This window comes from Aedes aegypti, chromosome 1 (genome assembly GCF_002204515.2).
Source record: "Aedes aegypti strain LVP_AGWG chromosome 1, AaegL5.0 Primary Assembly, whole genome shotgun sequence".
Lineage (NCBI taxonomy): Eukaryota > Metazoa > Arthropoda > Insecta > Diptera > Culicidae > Aedes > Aedes aegypti.
The window spans coordinates 156634182-156661076 of record NC_035107.1 but is presented as its reverse complement, the minus strand read 5'-3'; the positions used below and the strand labels follow the sequence as shown (position 1 = coordinate 156661076).

Sequence of the window (26895 nt, the reverse complement as noted above, 5' to 3'; positions counted from 1 at the left end):
GACTCCCAGATCTATACCTTACCCACTAACCCAATATCCTGTCCATGACAACCGTGGAGATGCAGAGGTGATCTCGGTCTCTAGTAACAACGGTAGTTGCACTAACATTCCTTCCTTTCCCCGATGACCGTAAGGACGTGGCCGGCGCCGTTATTGACTTTTAAAATTTGAGCTCTCGATTTGTGCACATTGAAGAATGGTAAGCTTATCCCAAGCCCCATTCATTAATTCCCTGTGCAACTTCGATTGTTCTGGTCAATCACGGAGTAGCAACTACGAATTGTACGGTCATCTATGCTTATGCTTATGCTTATGCTAATCGCGCAATGAGAATATATCCAGATGTGAGGTAGAAGACATCCAGTATGCGTGACATCCGTGTACGGTGCAGAATGTTTCACAACTACAAGCGAGCGAGCTTCCATAAGAAGCCGTCTATATGCAGAGTCTATGAATGGAGAGTTGCGCAAAGAGAACTGGCAACAAGTTCCCCAATCACAAATCATTTAATTATTCTGGCCACCTATTTTACTGTGTGCGCTTTCCAGTGACTTCACTCAAATGCACTCTCAATTCGAATGTTTTTTTTACAAAGTCGCAAAGAACGAAATTGAAATTGATCTCTGGTTTTGTAATTATAAAGTAATAACAATGAAATGTTTAGTAGAGAATTTCAACAAAACATACGACACACAAAATGAACTCAAAATTTTGATCTTTTTCGGTTTCCGCGCGACGAGCAACTGAAAAAAACGATGAGTTTCTCTTAGCCGTTTGCTCTCTGGGAATAGACCGAAAACAGTCGCATTTGTAGCGTAAATCTGGGTTGAATAACTAATATATAGTTTTGAAACTATCCAATTTTGTATAGTTTATTAAATTTCAGTTGCATTTCAACTATGAAACGGAGTTCTATATTTCCACTGATGGAAGATTACTTACATTACATTACTGTAACAAGAAGCGGGTTTATTCTCAAATTATAGGCCCTAAAGAGCAATTATTTTGTTAAATCATCGTATTACACCGTAACTTAAACTGTAGCAATATTTTTTTTTATTTCTTCACGATAACAATACTTCTCTCGCCCATAAACGTGTTTGTTTATTTTGCTCGATAGGTTGACGATTTGACGGTTCAATAGGTAGACTTGGTTTCAGTCTTCGCGCAACTCTCCATTCATCGACTCTGTCTATATGGTCTATATTAGTGACGTAGTTTTTTTTTTGTTTACGTTTTTTCTCTTTACTAATACATAGCCATTGCTTATTCTTCGCACCTTAGTATATATTCTAATTGATCATCGTCATCATCGCGTATACCTAACGAGCAGTCACTTCAAAGACGAAATTTCACATCACATCTCATTCGCTTCAAGCAGATTTGTTACAGGCAGCTTAGTATTAATTTGAATGACATGCTAATTATTATAATTTGTCTTGTGAATCAAAATAAACAATGATATACTCAAGGTTATCACCAATAGATTATTATTTCTATTTGATTTGAATATTTCAACGTTCAACGCTCCGTCATCGTAATCATCGTCATCATCGAAACTCTAAAAGCAGCGCTTCAAATTAACACTGACTTATGTTTTTCATTCGATAATGTAGGGCTTAGTTTTTCAATCCTTTGGTTTCTTGGCCGCCAGGGCTAGTGCAGGAATTTTCGGATATCCTAATGAAAAAAAGACAGTTGATCGAATTCAACTAATTTATTTTTGCAAAGTGAGGCAATAGTTTGGAAAACCAAAATGTATTATCATGAGCAAAAAAGCGGTAAATAATTTATTTATCTCGTGAAATAAATATTGTGTTGCAGTTCAATAGATGTCTTACTTTATCAACATTCTATGCATTATTTATTTATCACAATCAGCAAGTTTTTTTTTCATGACAATTTGTTTATTGCGTTTTTCGCCATTCTCTATACTCATTGCACAATATTCCAATAACCGAAATAAAGCCTCATATTACGGATATTTCAGTTCTTGTGGTGTGATGAAATAAACGTGGGCTTTATCACCGGGTAAATGATATTGAATAATTGGCTTTGTGTTCCTACCGTTATATGGCAAAAGCTCGCTATCGGGATTGATAGCGGGTAGCGGATGTTTATAATTAATCAATATATCTTTATCTAAATATCCTTCATTTCTTTGTTGTTGGTTTCGAGAGGAATATTTGCCTTTTTGACGCGTATTGGAGGAGGGCTGTCGAGTTGGATTGTGGTCGTACTGTTGATTCGATGATTGATTTAAAACTGTTTTACTGGGAACATTGGCTTGATATGTGAATTTACTGGGAAGATACAATTTAGGATTGTATCCACTCGCTCCATTATTGTAGATCAAAGGCTTCGGTATCTCATGAACCCTGACTTTTTCAATACTATACCAATTGGGTTGATCGTAAAATACAGGTCTTGCAGTAGTGAATGGAGGATAACCAGAGTGGGGATTTGCACTAGTAATTTCTACATTAACTGCGTGATCCCTATAGTTGTAATTATTGTGGTGAGGATCCGGTTTGTCATATGATTGTAAAGGTCTCGTTTGAATAAACGAGATAATACAGGGATGCATATTTCAAGGATGTGTTATTCTACGCAAACATTAGTCTACATGATAGCTTTCTTTTCTACTAATACTCCATCTTGATTGGACCATGATTTCTCAATGTTTCGACTTTGTCCGGTATTGGGTGCTGTCCGGCACTGGGGGATCTCCCCCTACATTTTTTTCAAGAAATCCTCAGATCATTCCTACACATTTTTCTGTGATTTCGTCCTATATTTTTCCTGGAGTTCTCTCACAAAATCTTGCGGGATATTATCCAGAGATTCACTTGATTTCTTTTTTTTCAATTATCTAAGCCATTATCTACAAAATCTTGTGAAATTTCCCCAAGAGTGAGTTCTTCTAGAAATCCTTTTTCATCAAGGGGGACTTGAGAACTTACATAAGTTTTAACAGAAGTTACCCTGAGATTTGCTTTACGAATACGTCACGATTTTTTTTCAACAATTTCTTCTAAACTTCCTTGAGAAATACCTTAGAATTATTGGATGACTTCCCAAGGAAATCTTAGAAGCAATCTCTGGAGTAATTGCTGAAGGTATACTTAGAAAAAATTGTAGTCTTAAAGAAATTTTGAAGCACAATTTTGTACAAAATCCTGAGATATCCTTGGAGACATCTGATGTAGTTTCTGGTTGAATATTCCAACATATTTCAAAAGGAAGCCTTGGGGAACGTTCTTGAAAAATCGATTGAATAATCACCGGATAAAACTCTGGAGGGCTAAGGGCTTTCTTGGAAAAACATAAAAAAAAATATATGATGGAACTCCTGTTGGAATCTCTAAGGTATTGTTTGTATTATTTTTGAAAAAATGTAGGTTTTATTTTGAGACATCCAAAACATTTTTTTTTAAATTCCTTAGGACAATTCTTGGATTTTATGAAAAAAAAAAATCATTAAGTGTACTTTTGAAGAAAAAAGAAAATCTCTCAAATAAAGTTTTTAATGTCACGAGATATTTCCAAAACAAGTTTTAGAAATATTCTCTGAGTACCGTGTGGTCGTATGGTCTTATGTCTTGTTAAGTCTCGTCTTTTATGTATTACCGTTTGGTATCTTTTTGGTTCTGGTTTAGTCTTTTTTTCAGTAAAGAGTTTTTAAAATTTCCTATTTTCAAGACACTCAGTCGCTACCAGAACTGCATCATGCACAATTTTTAAAATTATTGAAAATTTCTTCCAGAAAAAACGATTTTGGAAAAGCAATCTGAAATTTAAATAATTTTAGTTTTAAAACTTCGTGATAATTATGATTACTCTCTCTTCACCATGACTTCAATCGACTGTTTATTTACGAAAAAAAACATTTTTATAAAAAAAATGCTTAAAATAGGGTTGCAAATGAGCTAAATTATTCGAAGCCAGTCCAAAAGTTTTCTTTTTTTTTTTCAATAGATGAAAATTATTGTTTATCAATAGTTTCACTATTGAAACAGTTACTTGAGTGTTGGGTTAATATTATATTGATATGTATAAAATCATATTGTATTTATCTGATTCAGTTAGTCTTATGTTCGTCGAAAATCAAAATAGCTCTGGGGCTATTATGGAAAAGAAAAGGTAAATTTAAAACTCTTGAACATTTTCGAACTAAATGTGACAATCCATCATATATCTTAATTACTACATTTTAATGTGATACAGGTTGGATAAGACTAACCGGAGGCTTGATAATCCGTGTTTCTATTATTTAATAAAATAGATTCGGAGATCCATAAGTTTTACGGATTATTTGTATTAATTTAGATGGAAATATACCTTATCAAATATTTAGCAGATAGCTTTTGCAGCAACCATTTACACGATTCAATTAATTTGAGGTATTTGAAAGAATTTGGATTTTTTGCAGGACAGAACTCTATGATTACTTGCGAATAGATCAGTAGTTTTCATTTTAACATATTGTCACTAATCCAAATAAAATTTTACTTCTGCACCCATGAAGCTACCCAAATGACCTATGGAAATGAATGGTGCATAATCTTTTATTTTTGCTTGAGTACTAAACAAACTTTCAGGAAAAATCACTTGAAAGTTCAGTACAGTTGACGATGATGAACAGAGCTCTTACAAACAACATAAAAGATTCCACCATTGGCTTATAATTTCCATTTGAATAAAACTTAAACTTTGCGTGTGCGTTTAAAAATGTCCAAATATTTATAAATTATAATCAAATCAAAAATATTTTAAATTTTGTCATTATTTTGTTTTAGACATATAAAATTAGAGTATTTCTTAAACCTGGAATTATTTTGTGGAACCTGGAAAAACCTGGAAATATCAGGGAATTTCATTTCAATAAACGAGTAGACACCCTGTAATGGAAATTTCCATGACTTCCCTAGGCATAGAGTATCATCGTATCTGCCACACGATATAGGGTCAGGCGGGGCAAGATGAGCACCCTAAGAATAATCACGATATAAGCCTACTTATACGTTCTTATTTCAATAAAATTGGTAACCATCCTTATCTTTTACATTATCACTTTCACATCCACCATTAAAAGATTTAAAAAGTGATAAATAGTTTTCCAAATAACACGTTAAAAAATAGCTTTTTTATCATCGGTCAAAAATACTGCGGGGCAAGACGGGTACCGCCAAAAAAAGATGCAATTTACCAAAGAAAACTATTATTTTTCAATGCTTGTAATATCCGAAGATATTATCTTTAATTCCTGATGGTATTTATCTTCAACTAGCTTAGAAAAACTTCGGTAGGAACGATACAAACAATGGGTGCTCATCTTGCCCCACCTTCTCCTACGAATGCAAAAATGGCAACATCGTGGATTTCTAAGGTAATTTTACAATTCATTATGGAATCATCTATTAAAAGTTTAACTTTAGTAGATGTACCGTTTTGATTCATATTACGGACACTTAAGGCCTCAGTGAAGAGCATACAAAATAAATCATTCTGTATGATTCTTTAGCGTTATCAAGCGTAGGAAGCTCTTAACTTTCGAATGGTGAGTGAAGAATACGCTTCCGCAGCATGAATAATTTTAAATAAATCAAAATGTGTGGCCTTTTCATGATTCTTATTCCGAACGCTTCCTCACTTTTGCCTCATATTCCGGACACTTTGATTCGAATTCCGGACAGCTCATTATAATCATTAATGGAACAGTCAAATCATCAATTGAAATCGTCAAACCACTAAAGAGACATCTAAGGTAGTTGGGCATTGTAAATTTTCAAAGATATTTATGGAAGAAGCTTACTAAAACGAGCCTTGAAATTGAGAACTATTGAACGGCAAAAATTGAAACATTTCGTGTGAAATGTTTCCCATACAAAGTAGAGTTTCCGGAATTTGAAGTTGTCCGTAATATGAATCAAAACGGTATGTTTATTACTTTAAGAGTAATCGCGCAATGAGAATATATCCAGATGTGAGGTAGAAGACATCCAGTATGCGTGACATCCGTGTACGGTGCAGAATGTTTCACAACTACAAGCGAGCGAGCTTCCATAAGAAGCCGTCTATATGCAGAGTCTATGAATGGAGAGTTGCGCAAAGAGAACTGGCAACAAGTTCCCCAATCACAAATCATTTAATTATTCTGGCCACCTATTTTACTGTGTGCGCTTTCCAGTGACTTCACTCAAATGCACTCTCAATTCGAATGTTTTTTTTACAAAGTCGCAAAGAACGAAATTGAAATTGATCTCTGGTTTTGTAATTATAAAGTAATAACAATGAAATGTTTAGTAGAGAATTTCAACAAAACATACGACACACAAAATGAACTCAAAATTTTGATCTTTTTCGGTTTCCGCGCGACGAGCAACTGAAAAAAACGATGAGTTTCTCTTAGCCGTTTGCTCTCTGGGAATAGACCGAAAACAGTCGCATTTGTAGCGTAAATCTGGGTTGAATAACTAATATATAGTTTTGAAACTATCCAATTTTGTATAGTTTATTAAATTTCAGTTGCATTTCAACAATGAAACGGAGTTCTATATTTCCACTGATGGAAGATTACTTACATTACATTACTGTAACAAGAAGCGGGTTTATTCTCAAATTATAGGCCCTAAAGAGCAATTATTTTGTTAAATCATCGTATTACACCGTAACTTAAACTGTAGCAATATTTTTTTTTATTTCTTCACGATAACAATACTTCTCTCGCCCATAAACGTGTTTGTTTATTTTGCTCGATAGGTTGACGATTTGACGGTTCAATAGGTAGACTTGGTTTCAGTCTTCGCGCAACTCTCCATTCATCGACTCTGTCTATATGGTCTATATTAGTGACGTAGTTTTTTTTTTGTTTACGTTTTTTCTCTTTACTAATACATAGCCATTGCTTATTCTTCCGCACCTTAGTATATATTCTAATTGATCATCGTCATCATCGCGTATACCTAACGAGCAGTCACTTCAAAGACGAAATTTCACATCACATCTCATTCGCTTCAAGCAGATTTGTTACAGGCAGCTTAGTATTAATTTGAATGACATACTAATTATTATAATTTGTCTTGTGAATCAAAATAAACAATGATATACTCAAGGTTATCACCAATAGATTATTATTTCTATTTGATTTGAATATTTCAACGTTCAACGCTCCGTCATCGTAATCATCGTCATCATCGAAACTCTAAAAGCAGCGCTTCAAATTAACACTGACTTATGTTTTTCATTCGATAATGTAGGGCTTAGTTTTTCAATCCTTTGGTTTCTTGGCCGCCAGGGCTAGTGCAGGAATTTTCGGATATCCTAATGAAAAAAAAAGACAGTTGATCGAATTCAACTAATTTATTTTTGCAAAGTGAGGCAATAGTTTGGAAAACCAAAATGTATTATCATGAGCAAAAAAGCGGTAAATAATTTATTTATCTCGTGAAATAAATATTGTGTTGCAGTTCAATAGATGTCTTACTTTATCAACATTCTATGCATTATTTATTTATCACAATCAGCAAGTTTTTTTTTCATGACAATTTGTTTATTGCGTTTTTCGCCATTCTCTATACTCATTGCACAATATTCCAATAACCGAAATAAAGCCTCATATTACGGATATTTCAGTTCTTGTGGTGTGATGAAATAAACGTGGGCTTTATCACCGGGTAAATGATATTGAATAATTGGCTTTGTGTTCCTACCGTTATATGGCAAAAGCTCGCTATCGGGATTGATAGCGGGTAGCGGATGTTTATAATTAATCAATATATCTTTATCTAAATATCCTTCATTTCTTTGTTGTTGGTTTCGAGAGGAATATTTGCCTTTTTGACGCGTATTGGAGGAGGGCTGTCGAGTTGGATTGTGGTCGTACTGTTGATTCGATGATTGATTTAAAACTGTTTTACTGGGAACATTGGCTTGATATGTGAATTTACTGGGAAGATACAATTTAGGATTGTATCCACTCGCTCCATTATTGTAGATCAAAGGCTTCGGTATCTCATGAACCCTGACTTTTTCAATACTATACCAATTGGGTTGATCGTAAAATACAGGTCTTGCAGTAGTGAATGGAGGATAACCAGAGTGGGGATTTGCACTAGTAATTTCTACATTAACTGCGTGATCCCTATAGTTGTAATTATTGTGGTGAGGATCCGGTTTGTCATATGATTGTAAAGGTCTCGTTTGAATAGGCGGAATATTTGCAGAGTGCTGGTTATAAAAGTTTTGATTAAAAGGTAATGCAGTAGGTCTAAAATCACTCTTCAACGGTTGATTGGGTATGTGCTGATGGCCAAATGGATATGATTGGACCGGGGAAGTTATGGGTGATCTCAAGTCAAAAGAGAAATCGTAGATAGGCCGTGCTTTAGGAGTTCTCAAATTGTTAATTATTGGAACGGAATGTTCATAGAGCCTCAACGTTTGTCGTATAGTTTCGATTTCTCTATTAAATTCTTGCATAGTTTTGTAACGATAAGCCTCTGCATCAGGAGCATCGTAAGACAAATCTTTGTTTTTGGTAGGAAGATATGTTTTCGACGGCGGTCTTTTCTGCTTTACAGTAGGTTGGTTCAATATTGGACCAACGGTTGTAGTGTGATAATGGCTATCATAGCTTCCGTCTGTCAATGTAGTTAAATATGGTAGGGGAGTTGTAATCGAAAAATCTTCAAACGGCTGTAACGTTGGCGTACGAGCGTCGAAGTATTCAAAATAAATAGGATTGCCTTTGATATTATCAGGACTTAGTGAGATAAGAGGAGGAGATATTGGAGCATTGACTTTGTGCAGTTGAGTTCTTGTTGCTGATGGTGGTTTGACCTTGTTTCGTTTCTTCGTTGGTGCAATCGTTGTAGTTGTAAGTTGAACTTTGTTGGGTGGCCGAACTGTTCGAAGGACAGTTGTTTCGTTGCTTTCTGGGAACTTCTTGACATTAGCTTTTTCGATCTCGATTTTATAGTTTGGAGTTTCTATTCGAAGAGGTTTAACTTTAACAGGCTTCGCTGTTGTACTCGTTGGTTCATTTTTGATAGTAGTAGTTACTACAGGCGATGAAGTTGTGTTTTTCAGACGTTCTCTTAGTTTAATATCGTTAATCTTATTTAATACATCAAGTGGGGTCTTGACAGGCTTCTTGTCTTCGTCAAGCGGGGCAAAAAAGTTAGGAGGAGGTGGCAATATAATTCCTGGAACAAGTGGTCCTGGGGACACCGGATTGCTATAGTTACTCTTGTATTCAAAACTATAAGGAGGTGGATAATACAGCGATGGGTCGTCTTCGTCAATATCGGTGCTGTTTTGTTCATCGAATGAGCCCGATTGAGGGGGAAGTGGGAATGGCGGTAATGGTGGCAGATTTAAGAACGGATTCGAGAACGTCTGGTTTGGTTTACCAAGTGGGAGCGGAGCTGGGGGTGGGTATTGATATCCGTTAAACTGCGAAGGAGGGCCGTCCTTTCCATTCCAGGGAGGGGGATTTTTTTTATTGAGATCGTCGGCTTTAATGTCTGGGACTCTCTCATTAGAGAAGAGAAAAACTGTCTGATTTGTGAACGGATTGTATACCGGAAGTTTATTATTTCCGATAAACTGTATCGGGCCATCGTCGGTGAGCTGGACAGGAAAGGGAGGCGGAACTTTCGGGTTTAAGGGTAGTTTAACTTGTCTAGTAGGGGCGTCATAGTCATCAATAGGCTTCCATTTCGGTTTATTATTATTTTTGTTGACGGATCCACCTTTGAGAACCAACAAGTGATCTTCCGCTAGCCAAATTTCTTCATCATTTAATCCCCCATAGTTTCTGGCATCATCCTTCGGTACTTCTGAGTTTGACTTGTAACTTAAAACTCCTGGTCGTTTAGGCGTTGTTGAGAAAAGCTCTTTATGAATGAGGCCGTATTTACCTTCGGCTACCTGATCTGACAACGTCTTTTTACTTTCTTCCTTTTTAGTACTGTTGGTTGTTTCTTTTCCACTGCCGTTTCCTGCGCTAGCCGTGAGCAATAAACCGTCATCGATTTCATTATTTTCTGCTAAATTAATATTTTTATCACGGCTAAAAATATTTAGATTCGTACTGCTATTCGCTTTTTTTAGGTTGACATTTCTTAAATTTCTATATACTTCACGATTGAAAAGTACATGGCCACCAATCAATCGCTCTATAGTCCTGCCATGATTCCTTCTGGATCTGAAAAAATAATAAAAAATATGTTTATTTATGCACTGTTCAAATGTTTCGATATTGACTAAATCAGCAGAAGACAATATTTGTTTTATTTCATGAACGACTTTAATTCACTATAATATTGCTACTCTCGACCCATGTAAAACACTCCATGATCGAAAATTTGACGAAAATTCATGACTTTGCGAATTGTCAGCCCCATGCTACATTTATGGTTGACAAAATCGGAAAAGAGCTAAAATCGGGAAAACAAATTTTCGACCGGTTTAAAGTTTTTATTTTAATTTAACTAAGCCCTTAATTTATGATTTTGTTAATTTAAATATTTTATTTTATTTCCATTTTATATAAACCGTAATTCAAGGTAACATTGATCAGTTCCTTGAATAATTATTGAAAAATTAAAATTTCAAAATTTCGGTCTTTTGATGATTGTATAGCCGTGGCCAAGATCATAATTGACTTTATGCACCCAATATTGCCAGTATAGACGTGTTTAGTCTAATTAAAATAAATATAAATTTTAGGCTGACAAAATCGGGAAAAAAGGATGCTAAAATCGGGGGTAGATAAAATCGGAGGTAGACAAAATCGGGGGTAGACAAAATCGGGTCATTACTGTATGTGATCAGTACGCCGTGTTCATAAAAATCGTAAGAATGCAGCGCCACCCGAGCGCGACCAGTTAAGACGCGTCGCGAGTGAGTTGTGCGCTGTTCGATTTTGTGATGGTGCATCAATATTTTTTTTCAATTTTAAAACATAAAAATTAATTTTCATTACATCAGTATTTTTCTAATCGCAACCATTTTAATTTCATCGTTTTTATTTTTCAGACAATTTCCAGTTGAAAACTCTTTACTCCGCGGAGTGTTTTGACAGTATTGAAAACAGCTAACAGAACAAAGAATCATGTCAATGTATCCATTGGAGTGTTCTTATATACACATTTTTTGAAGAATCAAACTGAGAAAACATCATAATAAATTCAAAGCAATTTTAGCATATGTTTAAACTGTATTAAGCTAAGTATGCAGTGTTGCAGAGTATGCTAAATAAGTCTTGAGAATGGGAATTTTATTTTAATTTTAAGATTTAATTCAATAATACACTGCCGTGAATCGCAAGTCAGTCCCATCTGTAAAAAGTAGGCATTGAGAAAATGGGCCGTGAAGTTTCCTGAAGTTTATCCATACGAATATTAAAAAAATCCCAGAGGCTTGGAACATGTTCGAATCTCAATGAAACTTTCACAATTTGTTTTTCACTACGATATCTTTCCGAGAAAAATGATCATGATGATCAAAACATGGTTCATTTTTGGTGTTACACGATGCGGATATCTGTAGTGAGACTGATATGCAATTACTTTTAATGATGGGACAATTTTTCTTAATTTCTTCGAGCAAACCATATTATCTCATTAGTGCATGAAAGAGCATTGAATGATATGTTGAAATCTGAACTTAACTCAATTTTGACGAAAATGCAGATGAGACTGATTTGCGATTCATGGCAGTACAGTATTGGACAAAACATTTGCAATTTCTTCGATTTTCTATACAAAATGATCAACTGTTGGTAAACTAGATCTCAGTTATTTATGGACCGATTTGAAAGACATTTTGACAGAACTTGAATTTCTACATATAGGGTAGATTTACCAATAGTGGAGGTACTAAGCACGATTGAACTTCATCTAACCGCCTAAATTCAAGGAGCTCAATTAATGTACATGTTAAAGCTTGTAACGGGAACTAACGACCATTGACTTTATGAGAAAAATTATTTCATCGCAGTAATCCACGCAGTAATCAGTAAAAATAATACCTCCACTATTGGTACACCGTTCCTTTAGTTGCGATATATTTTTAATTTGTGTTCCTCTAGTTGCGGTATCCGTTGTGGGATTCTTATGGGATCCTCCACTATAGGAACACTTTACCGCAACTATTGGTACAGGTAAGAAAAGTTTTTTCTGTTTTAGTGATATTTCATAAGTTTTAAACCAATTTGAACGCTCTTTGCAACTATTCCGTTTATGAACAAGCCAATACGTTTGGCAGTGTCGGTTCTGTGACTAATGTAATAAAATCAGTGAAAACGGCACTACCGCAACTATAGGAACATCCACAACTAAGGGAACACTTATCCTAGTTTTGAACAGTTTTTTTCCAATCACGAGTTTGAAAGTAATAAAAATTTAACTAAATTGGAATTTTCGTCGAAAAATTGAAAACTATTTATCCGAAATCCATTAGACCTACAGAAAAACTGTTTCCAGAAAACTTGTTCATCTCATCAAAATTTACAACTTTGCTCAAGATGCCATAAAGCTATTCCTTCAATTTGTTTAATTATGTAAATTATAAAAAATCGTCAAAATTAACTTTAGGTAAACCTTTGTTGCTTTTAAACTATTGGTTGGAAAAATCACTCAAAAATATATTTTAACCTCTACCGAAAAGCTAAACATTACATATAATTTGCAAATGGATTAGATGAACAAATTGATGTGAAGATTTGCGAAAAAGTTACACGTCTTCTCAGTGAGAATCGAACTCACGACTCCCTGATCTCTAGTTTGGGCGCGTTACCCATACGCCATGAGAGGACTCATGAACGCAGAAGATAACCTGAATTCGATTTCAGCTCTTTCGGAAGAATTAGATGCCCATCCAAACACAACGCTTTCTATTTATATCCAATGCCTAGCCCGAGAGCGCATTATTTTTTAGGTGATGAAATAGCACACAACACTAGCCAGCAACTGTACTGGCTGAGGTTTCTATTGTGTGGGCTTATATTTTAACCTTCCAGTCGTCGCGTGGTCTGCCACCGTCAGAATCACCACGCTGCTGTTGTGAACGAAAAGCGAGCTTTTTTCACTACTGTTGTACAAAATACAACAGCGCGATGACTGAAATGCTAAAATTCAAGTTTTTTTTTTCTGACGCACTACACAAATTCAATTCAAGTCGGTCCATAAATGACTCAGATCTAAATCTCTAAAGTCGACCATTCTGTATGGAAAATCGAAAGAGTTCCAAATGTTTTGTCCAATACTGTAGATCAAAATGATAAAATATAAACATTGATAAATGCAGCAAACAACTGAAAACAAATATATTGCCGTGCTGTGATCTGGAAGAAAGCTTTATATATGAAAATTATGTATGTCAGTTGGTTTACTATTTTAGTTTAGTGCCTTTAAAAACGTGTCTAGAGGCAGGAGTGGCCATAGTGACGGCCATCTTTGGATTCAGGAAACATTCCGTAAAACGTGTGTCAAAAATCTTGTCAATAATTTACTAAAAATCTGTCAAGAAATCAACTGCACAAAAAAAATGGAGAAATCCATATTTTAGTATTTTTTAACATAATTTTTATTTTTTTTATTTTTTATACTTCCTATTTTATTCGCTCCTTCTATTGTTGTCGAAAAGCGAAGAACAAACCAACCCGAACCTTATTGCGTTAAGGTAAAGGTGAATCGAAGCCAAACTTCAAATTTTCAAGAGCACAAATCTGGAGAACCGAACACCAGTTTAAGCTGTAAACTTTATCGATTGGTCACCACCAGCTAGTGAATAATCGGTTAAGTTTTCAGCTTGAACGGATGTTTGGTTCTCCAGATTTGTGCTCTTGAAAATTTGAGATTTTGCTTCGATTCATCTTCAGGTTAACTCAAAATTGAGTTAGTGGCATAGTACTGAAAGTTGAGTGAATTGATCTTCCGATTGAGTTAAAAGAACTTAGGCGGCGTCCATTTATTACGTAACGCTAAAATTGAAAATTATTGACCCCCTCCCCCCCCCCTCCGTAACGCTTTTTGTATGAAAAATTTAAATTTTTTGTATGAGCCGTAACGCTTGAGCCTACTCCCCCCCTCCCCCTAGAGCGTTGCGTAATTTGTGGATGCCGCCTTAGCCAGTGAATATTTTTTCGCATGGCTTTAAATGGAGAGAACTTAACCTCATTAACTCAAAATTAGGTTTACGCAAGAACCTTCGCGTTGAGTGGAATGAACTCACTTTTGAATAGGGTAGATGTACCAATAGTGGAGGTACTAAGCACGATTGAACTTCATTTAAACGTCCAAATTATGCGCAATTAATGTACATGTTAATGTTGTAACGGGAAGTAACGACCGTTAACTTAATGAGAAAAATGATTTCATCGCAGTAATCCACGGTATGTCAGTGAAAAATAATACCTCCACTATTGATTCCTTTAGTTGCGGTATTTTTTAAATTTGTGTTCCTATAGTTGCGGTATCCGTTGTTTTCTTATGAGATCCTCCACTATAGGAACACTTTACCGCAACTATTGGTACAAGCAAGTAAGGTTTTAGCAATTTTAGTGATATTTCATCAGTTTTCAAGCAATTTGAACGATCTTTTCAACGATTCCGCGTATCAACAAGCCAAAACGTCGATTGGCAGTGTCGCTTCTGTGGTAAATGTAATAAAATCAGTGAAAACGGCACTACCGCAACTATAGGAATACCCACAACTAAGGGAACACTTACCCTACTTCATTTTCTCCGTGTGAGAGTGCCGGGATAACTTCTTATTATTATTGGCGTAACGTTCCTACTGAGACAGAGCCTGCTCCTCGACTTGATGTTATTTTGAGCACTTCCACAATTAGTAACTGAGAGTTTTCTTTGCCAATTGACCATTTTTGCATGTGTATATCGTTTGGCAGGTACCGTGGATGTACCATATTTGACGCGGGTCCAAACTGAGTGCATTTTCGGATGTATCACATCATAATTTTATTAAATTTTCAACTAGCACTCGAAAACCAATTGCCTTATTTTTATTTTACATTAATTTAAGAAAGTTCCATCCATAGTGCATCTGTTTTCGTGCAAATAATGTGATGTTTCACGACAATATTGACACGAATGCACCATAGCGGTGTAAAGTGTCGCAAATAATAACAAAAAATCAATAGCCCTCTGAAATATCCTTTAATTTTACAGATTGTTGCTCACATGTGTCTCTATCTGGGATTTGTAACACATTTTTGTATGGATAACGTGTGCGTCAAGTTAGGTACACGTTGTTCCTTATTATTTAATGAACATTATATCGTATCGAAAATAGAAAATCAAATTATTATCGCGACTGCATTCGAAAAATCCATAAACAGGAAGGTTGCTATGCACCATGTAAAATGAGAAGGAAGCAACTATAAATTACGTGACGTAAGGGGCTTTGGTAGGATAAGAAAAATATGTATAATATATGTATATTGAACGTTCCTATCCAGGTTTTTAAAAGCGCTAATGGCTGCCGCAAACAGGCTCGCTTTCTGGTAGGGACATGTCGATTTGACGTTTGGCTTGGGTCGTTTTCTATTTAAAGGACCCAAGCTAAACGTCAAATCGACATGTCCCTACCAGAAAGCGAACCTGTTTGCGGCAGCCATTAGCGCTCGTAAAAAGCTGGATACAAAAAGCGGTGGCAGTTTATAGAGCGATAGAAGACGAGGGGCTGACAACTGTAGAAAATATTTTAAATTTACGTTTGGGACCGTCAATGATTGTAACAATTTTAACTCCCCCCCTTCTTTCACATAGTAACCTATTTTACCACACCTAAGGGAAGCTATACAAATTATGTCCCGCTAAATTTGGATTTCTTATCCTCCACCTACAAATAATATTTTTCGATGACCGAGAAAACTCACATTTTTATTTTTGTTAAAAATCGGTAACCAGAAGAGGCCTCAAAAATAAATAAAAAAGAATAAGGGATGTTCAAAAATTCAAAAAATGATATTTGGATAAAAAATAGGTATTAGAGGGTTAAGAGTCCGGGGCAAGCTGAAACGACTGGGGTAAGATGAAATGGCAAGGTATCATAGTGAAAATGCATAACGATGAGAAAATCGATTACAGAAACTTTAAATAAATAGATGAAAAAACTTTTAGGGAAAAAGTATCTGCTAACTTTTATTGGCATTTAGTTGAAAACTTTACATTTCATCTTGCCCCACCCGTTTCAACTTGCCCCGGTGTACCTTAAAAGAAAAGTAACAGAAGTAAACTTCAAACCTTCGGTTTTCTTCAATACTCTACACTTAGTATCTGCATATGTTATTATAATCGCATTTTTGGTATACTTACGGAAGTTTTGCAGATATAATACTTGAACTACTTTGCACTATATTTTGCGTCGTTGCTTTACTCAAACATGTGGCTAAATGTACTAGGATTAAAGTCAAAAGCATCCGCATCTGAAATTAAAAAAAAAAAAGATTTAGTAAAATATTTTAAAACTTGTCATTGTGACACGAAAAGTAGATTTTAGCTTTAGGAACATTGTAAAATAATAATGTTTAGAAAATAATTGACTTTTCATTCCAGTAACCTTTATGGGTTTCTATTGGGAAGAAGCTTCATTTAAATATGCTATGTTTTGTTGTTGGGACTTCCCATGGCCATGCGGCAACGTTCACAAAATAACAAAACCGTACTCAAGATGCCTGGGTTCATATTCTCGGTATATTTGTGTGCTTAATTCATCTTCCTCGATAATGAAGTAAGGATGAAACTAAGTTTTCTGTCAAAATTTCCCACGAAGCATATTCGTAATAATTCGTAAGCGTAATAAATATTACGCAACGCTTTTTCATTACGCAACTGTTTTGAGTTACATTACATAACCATTTTCAGAAATCGACAAATTAGTGATGAATGCATTCTGATATGGTTTCTGATGGTTCCGGGTCATTTGGCCGAATGCCATTTGGCCGAATGCCGTTTGGCCGAACGCCATTTGGCCGAAAGAGTCATTTGGCCGAATGCCATTTGTCCGAATGCCGTTTGGCCGAAATTGAAAACAATAGTGAGCTACATTTAGCATGCATTTGTAATGAATTTCTAAGAACAGTTTATTTCTAAAGAATGATAATTCATCATTGATATACAGCTCGTTAGTGTTAGTTCAAGGACCAATCAATGCTGAAGGAAGAACATTCTAAATGTAAGCAATTATTCACTGCTCTGCTAGCATTCATAGCTGCCAGCATAGATTTTCGCACTGCGTTTGTATTCAGCTCTTGTCAGTTATTTAAACGACTTATTCGTCTTTTTGTAGCATTAGTTAGCTTCAATCCTTCTGATAGTACTTAGTAAATTAAATAATTCTAGCAAACACAGGTTTGGCTTCTTCTTATCACAACGGAGAAACAGTTATCTTCTTTGAAGCAAGAGTCCACCGAGTCATTCGGTTTAATCCTAAATAAGACTCTATGAGTTTATAATAAGCTTTAGTTCCAATAACTATGAAAAAAATTAAATATGGAAGAACAGCCTATGATCGAAAGAAGGAAAAATCTCTTATCAAGATGTAAGCTAGTGTAATGCAAATAATTGTTATATCAGTATAACTATAAAGAACTGCCGATGATTTAAAGATGGTAAAATTCTCAATTGAAATATAAGTTAAATTATTGCCAATAGTTATGAAACCAGTACAAGTCAAAAGAATAGCCTATGTTTAAAAGTAGAAATTTTTTTTTATAAAATTATCAAAAACATTTCAATCCCTAGCACCCCCAGAGACGAACCAACCATAAGCTCAGAATCTTGACGCGAGTTCACAACTGCGTCCTGAATAAATGGAGTAGTATTCTCTTGGAGCATTTATATAGCGACAAACATGACGATCTGCCACATCGTAAAGATCAACAAGTTAACTAGCAGATCAGTTATTGGTCCACACTTATGGTTCCTACGCTTCAGCGTTGAAAAAAATGATTTTTTTTCTTGATTCGGCCAAACGGCATTCGGCCAAACGACCCATTCGGCCAAATGGCATTCGGCCAAATGGCCGGACACCGTTTCTGATACCCTCAAGTGGTCTTCTACAAAATTGCAAAAAAGGTTGTTCGCAACTAGATTTTACTGCACTTGTTGTAATTATCTAACTCAGCGAGCCAAACTGTCATTTTTTATATTGGAAACTAACTTAACATCGACATTTTAGGTGCAGCTTCTTGGTTCGAAACTTTTCAAACAACGTTTTTCTTTTAATCGACTGTCCAAAATAGGCACTGTAGAATAAGTCGTCCCTTATTTTTCGAAAATGCGAAATGTTATAAGTTCATCATTGTTAAGTGCTCGTTTTGGTAAGAAAAAATTCAGGTAAAAATTTGAAGTCCGTACGTGGACGCTAAGTTGTCTTCCAACGACCCTGAAGGTATTAGGCGTAGATGACCCCGTGCACAAAATCAAGCTCGCTGCTCTAGTGCACGCAGCATGAGTACCTTTGAATTAAGTGTTTTTGAATATTCAGCATGCTCTGCTTTTCAATGGTAATTGCAAACCTTGTTAACATATGGCTATTTAAAGAACACGCCATCAACTTGTTAAGAAGTTATATTTGACTGGTAAACAATCTATCGCTTTATTATGCTATAATGGTTGAAAAATTTCGTAAATTTCTTGTCCGTCGTAATGTTTGGAATGGCCTCGAAGGGTGCAACGTAAATTCATATTTCCACTAAAATATGCAAGATATTTTCACTATTTTTTTTTTATAAAATCAGATTTTCTCACGGTTTTTACGGTGATAGTTAGTTAAAGCATCCTTCATGATCTCCCAAGTAACAATTCTGGACAAACATTTCAAAAGGGCACATCGACATTGGTAAACATTGGCTTTGCAAGACGCTGTTGAGCCCCATTCAATTCGATCAAGCTCACCAATACCACTATCAGGAAGAGCTAACACAAATCTTTCTGATAGTGGTGTTAGTTTACGTGGGCGGGCCAAAAACGACTCAACAGCAGCGTTTCTGAAAAAAGGCTCAAGACCTCTTGGGCCCTTGTCAAATGTTTGTCCAGAATTTTAGTTTTTCGAATTGCTTCCAGGGTGCTATAAATAAACGCCCATAAAACCACGGTCAAGGTACTTTTTCCTTCATCGCATGCCCCAAAACCTCTCGTGGACTAGAACGTGACTAGTTGGCCCTAAAGAAACTATAATTTAGACTCTTTAGTTGGCCCACTCTAAAAGAGGCCATGAAGCGTATAGCTATGTCCAGGCCCATGGCACGGGACGACTTCTAACGTAGTCAACATCTCCATGTGTTTACCCATTTTCGGGTAAATTGAATCGAGAGTGCAATCAGGATGCGAAGTTTTGTTTAATGTTTATGATCCATAATCGAGCAAGTGTCACAATAAAATAACTGATTGCTTGCTTGGAGGCTTGCAGGATGCCTTTCAATGTTTTCTCTCCTTCCAAAATCCGCCCACGAAAATTTTGCTTCTTCTGAAGTAGCATATTTTCTGAATACTTGAGTGTCGGTTGCAATTTTCATGCTTTGCATAAAGAATGCTCTACTCATTACATTGGTTTTCCACACATTCAATCCATTTTCCATTCGTTACCCAAACCTGTGAAAACTCAACACATAAAACCTGTGACTCACTTTTAGCGTGGGATTCAACATTGGCAGTGCTGCGTAATAGATTTGGCATAGTTGCTAGCTGATTTATTTTGAATATGATCAGATTTCGTCTCTTTATAATTTAGACTTTTTACCCAGGACATCCTGGCTACGAAGAACACTGTGTATCGATATATGGTTGTCAGGGGCCTGGCTGTGTCACACAAATAAAGCAAAATAGCATTAACGGCAGCTATGTTCTAGATGAATGTCGCTTCATCTTGAAAATGATTTTATCGTAACGTCGATCTTTCCGAATTTATTCCAACATAAACAAAACAAAATAAAACTGATAACACGACTGTGATAGTTTGTTTCATAGTACTTGTTATTTGGAATGATTTATTTTGATTTTCTTCTTTTTCTTCTTGGCATTACGTCCTCACTGGGACAGAGCCTGCTTCTCAGCTTAGTGTTCTTTTATGAGCACTCCCATAGTTAGGGGGGCTGGGGGCAAGAAGGACACCTTAAGATATATAGGTTCAAATCATGGTTGATTAGCACAATTTTTGAAGGTTATTCCAGTGTAGTGTAGGGGCAAGCTCACCTCTTGTTCTAAATGATGTTATCGATAGATTTCAAAAATATAAGAAACACATGATGATTTGAGATTTTTGAAAATGTCCCTTCCTATGAGGTTTTTAAACGAGGCACGGGGCAAGAGTGCCACTCGTATGGGGCAAGAAGACTAGAGATGGGCAATTTGGTCCGATTTTGCGAGCGAATCGTTGGTGACTCACTCACAAAAGTGAATCGATTCTTTTGATCGATTCAGTGATTCATTAAATTAATCATGAACATAAAAAACATAACATGACCATTTCTGAATGATATCATATTTAATATATGAAGCTACTTCAAATATGTTTACATGTCTAGTGCACTTGATCATGATAAACCAGCTTTAAAAATGTTGCTTATTCCTGGTACTCTCTTCCGGAAATTGCATTTCCTGTGAATCGTGACTCTTTTGAAAAGAATCGTTATTCGTTCACTCATTTTTGAGAGTCGACTCTTTCGATCGATTCGTGAGTGAGTCGCCCATCTCTAAAGAAGACGACCAGAGCAAAATGCCACAAATTTTGTATATTATTATTTCTCCGCCTAAACGATAAGTTCTAGAGTAAGTAAAGATAAAAACTGAGGGATAAAAGTTGACTTAAAGTTAAAAAGTAATTTTACGAAATTAATTTAATTCTCATCTTATTTGACTGTAACAATAAAAGTAAAAATTTTCAGAAACCTTTTTGAATGTCCAAAATGGTTTATTTTGATTTTATTTAGTAGGAAACTTTGATTTAATGCAATATTAAACAAGAAAAATAATAGTTCATTTGATTCTATATGAGAAAATTGCGGTGTCCCTTTTGCCACATAAGACATACTGTTTTTATATATGTAAAACTTAATGTCAAAAGGACTTTTTCGAAAAAAAATCCTCACAGCTATATTAAACAATTGAAAATCATCAATACTGTGTGGAAAAATCAATATGTTTTGTATTTATTGGGAGTTAAACCTTGTTTTCCAGTCTTACATTATTATAATATTTCGCATTTTTCGCGTTGGCGAGTTAAAGACATTTTTTTATTTTTTGTACTAAACATTTTTAACTGTAATATTTACACAACCCTCAATTAGTACTCAATTTATTCTTATCCTGAGTTGAACATCAAAAATTGATTTGAACTACGTAAAATTAGAGGTTGCACTATTGCCCGGGTGTCGCTCTTGCCCCATGCCCCCCTATTAACTGAGAGCTTTCTTTGCCAAAGTTGCCATTTTCGCATTCGTATATCGTGTGGCATGTACGATTATACTCTATGCCCAGGGAAATCAAGGAAATTTCCATTACGAAAAGATCCTGGACCGACCGGGAATCGAAGCCAGACACCTTCAGCATGGCTTTGCTTTATAGCCGCGTACTCTAACCACTCGGCTAAGGAAGGCCCCAATTTTTATTTTGATATAGTGCTCAATTCTTTAGTACCGAGCGAGATTTAGGGTTAACAGGTATAATACGCCCCCCCCTAAGGAAAAACTGCTCTATCGCAGTGGCAAATCCATTACTTATATAGTTTTTGTAGTCAAAGTGTTATTTACTTAGTTAATCATGCTCTGCAGGCAACTTTCTCTTGCCAGGTAGCTTCTAAAGCGAGTACAAGACGTTTTCAGCAAACGGTCCAAATCTTGACGTTTCAAAACAAACCGGGCAATATGCCCCTCTTGTAGAAAAAGTTCCGCATCGTTGCAGAAATTATTCCAAGGAGAATTCCACCACTTGCTAAGCTTAATAGGGTCCATTAGCAGTCTTCCTCCGGTAAAAGTTTTTGTTAGAAGTACAATAGTAAAGGATGGGTTTCATTTACAACGAGGCTTGCTCATCAGACCCAAAATTTTACGCCAAAAAGCTGTTTTTTGATATTTTTGTTATTTCCATTTATTGTTTATACTTCCCAAAGATCTTACACCCAAAATAAATCGGATGGCGGATTTCCCTCCTAGCGTATTAGGTGCTAAATCCACCTATTGATGGTAAGATTCGCCTCCTAAGCGTAGACGGGCAAACCCGTCAATTGAAATCGAGCACATTGGACTTGAAAATTCGAGCAATCTAAATGTTTACGCCCGACCCACACAATTGCACAACCAATCCGAAGCCGAATGATGGCATCGGAAACGCACACTTAGGCAAATGGTCACGCGGCAAATGGAATGGTGGACATGTCAGAGGAATGGAATGAATATTGCAATATAAAACGCTTTATATATTGCTTTTGTCACTTCTCCCATCAAGCCGTCGATAGGTGAGTGGAGTTAGCTCTGGATTATGAATCGGGAGGTCCTTGGTTCGATTCCGAATAAACGCGAGAATTTATTTTGTTTTTATTTTTTGGTTCTTCAGGCAAATTTAGGAAATTCAACCCGATTTCTTGTGGCGAATTATCATAATAGATTCCGGTCCCTGTATTTAGATAATCATTTTGCTTGAGTGACTATCGAAATAAGGTACCGTGTGACAAATGGGTAAAGGAAATCGTATAGAGAGGGTTCTTAAAAAAAATAAAATGAATAAGATCTACTATATTTTTCAGATTGTTTCCTACTAAATCTATGCTATATTTAAATTTAATGTTTGTGCCAAAGTTCAAGGTAAATATTGAAAATTTTGGAAACTAGTGGGACAAGTGAAAATATTGTCGTTTTAAATGACTGAACTGAAACTAAAAAAATAACAGTCAGATCTGTGATTTCAAATGGCCTCATTTGTTAGTGTATGAATACACAAAAAATCACACATAAATACATAAAACTAGAGTTAAGTTATTTATTTAGCAACAATGTTACTTTTATTAAAAGTAATAACATCATCGAAAATCAAACACCATTCTATTTTACCGATTTTCTACTACTCATTTTATGTAAATTTAAGTTATCTCTTTTCTAAATAATGTACTTATTGCCTTTATCGAGCGGATTTAACCCGGTCAAAAGTGTCAACATTCTTGTACCTACTGAATAAGTCATTATTTGAACTTAGTATCCAAACTCATGCGTCATCCGTTGAAGCCATTCAGAACATTACGATGTACATGGTTTTTTTTTAATTTCTTTATTAGTATCATTCCAAACATTACATTTATTTCTTATATCTAGGTGTTCTGTGTTAGACAACACTATCATCCTAATTTGGTAAAACAAATTTAAGATTTTATTAACATTTTGTTAACAACATATTACATTTCCCTGGCTCATCAACCGATAGGCTTTGGGATTTTACATATTTCGACATGTTGAATCCAACAAAAATAGTCCGGTTGAAAACCCCGTGTAACACCATCGTGACTTACCCTTGTTAGCTACCCCATATACCCGATTGCCCCAAGGCTCCGCCACAAGAAATTTGCCTTAGACACCAAAATATGAAAAACAAAAAAAATATTATAAAATCTGGGTTCGAAACCGCAACCTTTAGATCCTTAAACCTAAACCCACACCACACGCCCATCATTCTTTCTCATGTATGTATTCTACATCACACAAAATGGAACCATCTTGTCACGGAGGACAACATGCAAGAGGAGCAAAATACAACACCCGTTGGACAGCCAAGTGCGAGAAGGGGTGAGATGATATGTTCTATAAATATATTTAAAGTACCAACGCGGTGCTGCGGGAATTTCTTACTTATACCAGAGTCAACATCTATATGTTTGTATATCTATATTATCGGCAATAACTTATACATTTGCAGTGGAAATAGAATTTCATGCCGTGCGTGTTGGATTGGGTAATATATTAGAGAGAAACAAATAAACACACTTGACTATAACAGTCGGGCGCTTTATAAGCTGAATTTTATTGTTGACGTTTGCTGATTGATTTACTTTTCATTTATTTACATTTTGGTCTCCTATTAGTCGCATGGTTGGGGACGGTATGAGACTCCTCGAAGTAGGAGACCCAGGGTTTGTGGGATTCGATTCATTTGACGATGTAATATTGTAATCAAACATCTAAGTGTGCATACAGCAAATCGGATTACCGTATTTTTTTTCGCAATATTAGAAGTGGAACAATTATCACGACATGGATGTTTTATGTATCTTTTAACAATTACTTATCAAAATAGAGGCCGTTGATAAACCATGTGATCATTTAGCGGGGAGGGGGTAACTAGCCAAAGACCACGGTCCACCCATTTGTGTTTCAAAGAAAATTCCACCATCAACTAAACCTGAAAGGTTTCATTAGCAGTCGGATGGTTCAAATTAAAAAAAAAAATTAAATTCAATATTTCATATCTTCTTTACTAACAACGATTAGAAGACGATTAAGATTTCTATGGAAATTACTATGACAAAATTTGAAAAAAATGTTCCCCACATGTTAGTACTGTAATGTTAATACAAAATTATCTCTAAGTGAAAACTAATTCCTCAAACAATAATAAGGAACACTGCAGTAGAAACAAATCTTTTTTGAGCTAATTTTGTTAGGGATTTTTGCAGAAGTTTGTCACACTATAATCTCACATTTCGCTTAATAATAGCAAACCAATTCATAAATATCTCTTCTCCCATTTTTCAAATTTCTGTTTCATTCATGAACAAATGAAACACATGATCTTTGGGCGAGCGGGGGGTTATTCGTCAAAACCACACAAAAGCACGAGGGGGGAGGAGGTGACTGAAAAGTCAGGAAAAATGTTCACGTGGTTTATGGACGACCCCTACGAAAGATATGGGGATTGGAATTTCAAACTTTTTTTAAATTTCAAACCGCTCTTATTAGCAGTCATTTACATTTACCGTTATATTTTTTTTTGTAAAGAAGATGCAATAGTACCTAACTGGAATTTACAGAAATTACAATAAGGTTTAATTATCGCACTCAACATTTGACACCAAAGCCAGATTTTCTATATTTTTGGAATTGATATACATAAATAATAATTCTCAAAAAACTTATGTGCACAATATGCATGCACATAATCGCAAAATAATGGTGAACGCGTCACGAAATGATTTCTTATACCCTTAAGTGGATTTTTTGGTGTTGGTATTCGTTCAGAGGTTTGCCAAGCCGCATAAATAAATAAAACTCGTGAAGATCTTTTCCGAACAATATTTTTTCTACATCCCAGAAAATAGGGTGTCTATGAGCTTGTTGTGATATACATATTTGAAAATAGTAAATAGGCAAAGAATGTTCGCAGTTAATAATAAAGGGAACGCTCATAGAACATTCCGCCGTAGATCAAGTTCTGTCCCAGTTGGAACGAAACACTTGAAGAAAATTACTTAGTAAAAGAAGGAAAAATTTTGAATTTTGAAAGTGTACATCAAAAACATTATCGAAAGAATGGAAAATTGATTAAAATAATGTTTTTTCAACATATCTCGAATAGATATCATGTGTTTGTTATAAAATTATTTATTTATATAGAAATATTAGCAGGTAAGTGTAGAACTAGCCCTCGTGCGTTAAAATACACTCTAATAAAGATTAAAAAAAAAAATATTAGCAGGTCCTAAAGTAATGATCATTCTAAATGCGTTGCTTGCAAGAATTGATAAATCAGTAATATATAAAAATGTTTATGTATTAGCTTTACTAAATTTTATCTAAGTGTAAAAGTCACGTAGGGAATTGATTGAAGTGAAATTATGAAATCTAATTAAGGAAGATTGTATTGAACAAATGTGTAGTGAAAATAAATCACTTTGTTCAGCAGAGTGTGCTACTACAGCCTTGACAATCGAAAAAGTGTCACGCTGTCGGCCGGAAGGTGAAAAATTTGATGCAATTGATTTTGCTCAACAGAATTAATATTTTCAACATCAAAAAAATGCGTTCAGAATCATCGGAGTAACTGCAGTAATCGATTTCTCTTTTCGTTGATAACTTGAGCAGATCAATGTTATCGATTGTTGCTTTTATATTAGTTGGAAACAAAAAACAATATCTAAAAACAATATAGCTCAAAAGCACAGCCTATGCATAAAAGAAGGCGAAATTCATTTTATTTTTAAATCTTCAGTTTTTATATTTATGGTTACATTTTATTTTGAAATGTTTGAAGGAAGGGTAAATTTGTGCTAAATATTTTATTTATTGATATATCAAAATCTTCAGTGCAAAAAAATATTCCAATAACGAAACTCAATAAGGTTTGTTCATAAATTTCATAACGCGAAACATAGTCATTTTGGACACCCACCCACCCCCTCGTAACGCTTTTTGTATGAATATTATAAAATTTTTGTATGACCTGTAATAACTTACTGACCCCCACCCACCCCCTGAAGCGTTGTGTGAAATTAGCGAATGAGCCCAAAGAAGAATAAATGTTTGAAAGAAAGGATTTCTGGATAAGTAATGAAATAGTTTTGGCAATAACTTTCCCAATATGTTTTAGTTTATTTAAGAGCATATCATTGTTGTATTAAGTGCCTTTTTTAAATCAACTGACTCTAAAATAAGCCTGATGTCGTCAGAGGGATTCAATAAAAACGTGAAAACGAATATCATCTTGAGACGTCCTTGGTTTCAGACTCATTATGCGAAACGACTTTATGTCAAATGATTATTATGCCAAATGACCTACCACCAGATCAACTCTCGCGTTGAGTATCATACAGGCGTATCTGCAGTGATCGATTTCTCTTAGTCGATTTTCTCTTTGCATTATTACACGAAATTCAATCGGTTGC

The 26895-nt window shown here is 35.3% G+C and overlaps 1 protein-coding gene and 1 long non-coding RNA gene across 3 annotated transcripts in view; one reads left to right on the top strand and one right to left on the bottom strand.

The window, feature by feature from the left end:
- The first annotated feature begins 2406 nt into the window (after positions 1-2406).
- Positions 2407-8236, top strand: LOC110678672. Its single transcript, XR_002501824.1, has 2 exons — positions 2407-2550; positions 8196-8236. It is a non-coding gene; the product is annotated as an uncharacterized LOC110678672 (long non-coding RNA).
- LOC110678669 overlaps positions 7348-26895 on the bottom strand; it is an 84649-nt gene continuing 65101 nt past the window's right edge. For both annotated transcript variants that reach the window (XM_021851851.1, XM_021851856.1), the window contains exons 2-3: positions 16347-16456; positions 7348-10210 (exon numbers count right to left, since the gene is read on the bottom strand). In XM_021851851.1, coding sequence (XP_021707543.1) covers positions 7621-10210; positions 16347-16456 — 2700 coding nt within the window. In that variant the 3' untranslated portion in view covers positions 7348-7620. The remainder of the gene's footprint in view (positions 10211-16346; positions 16457-26895) is intronic.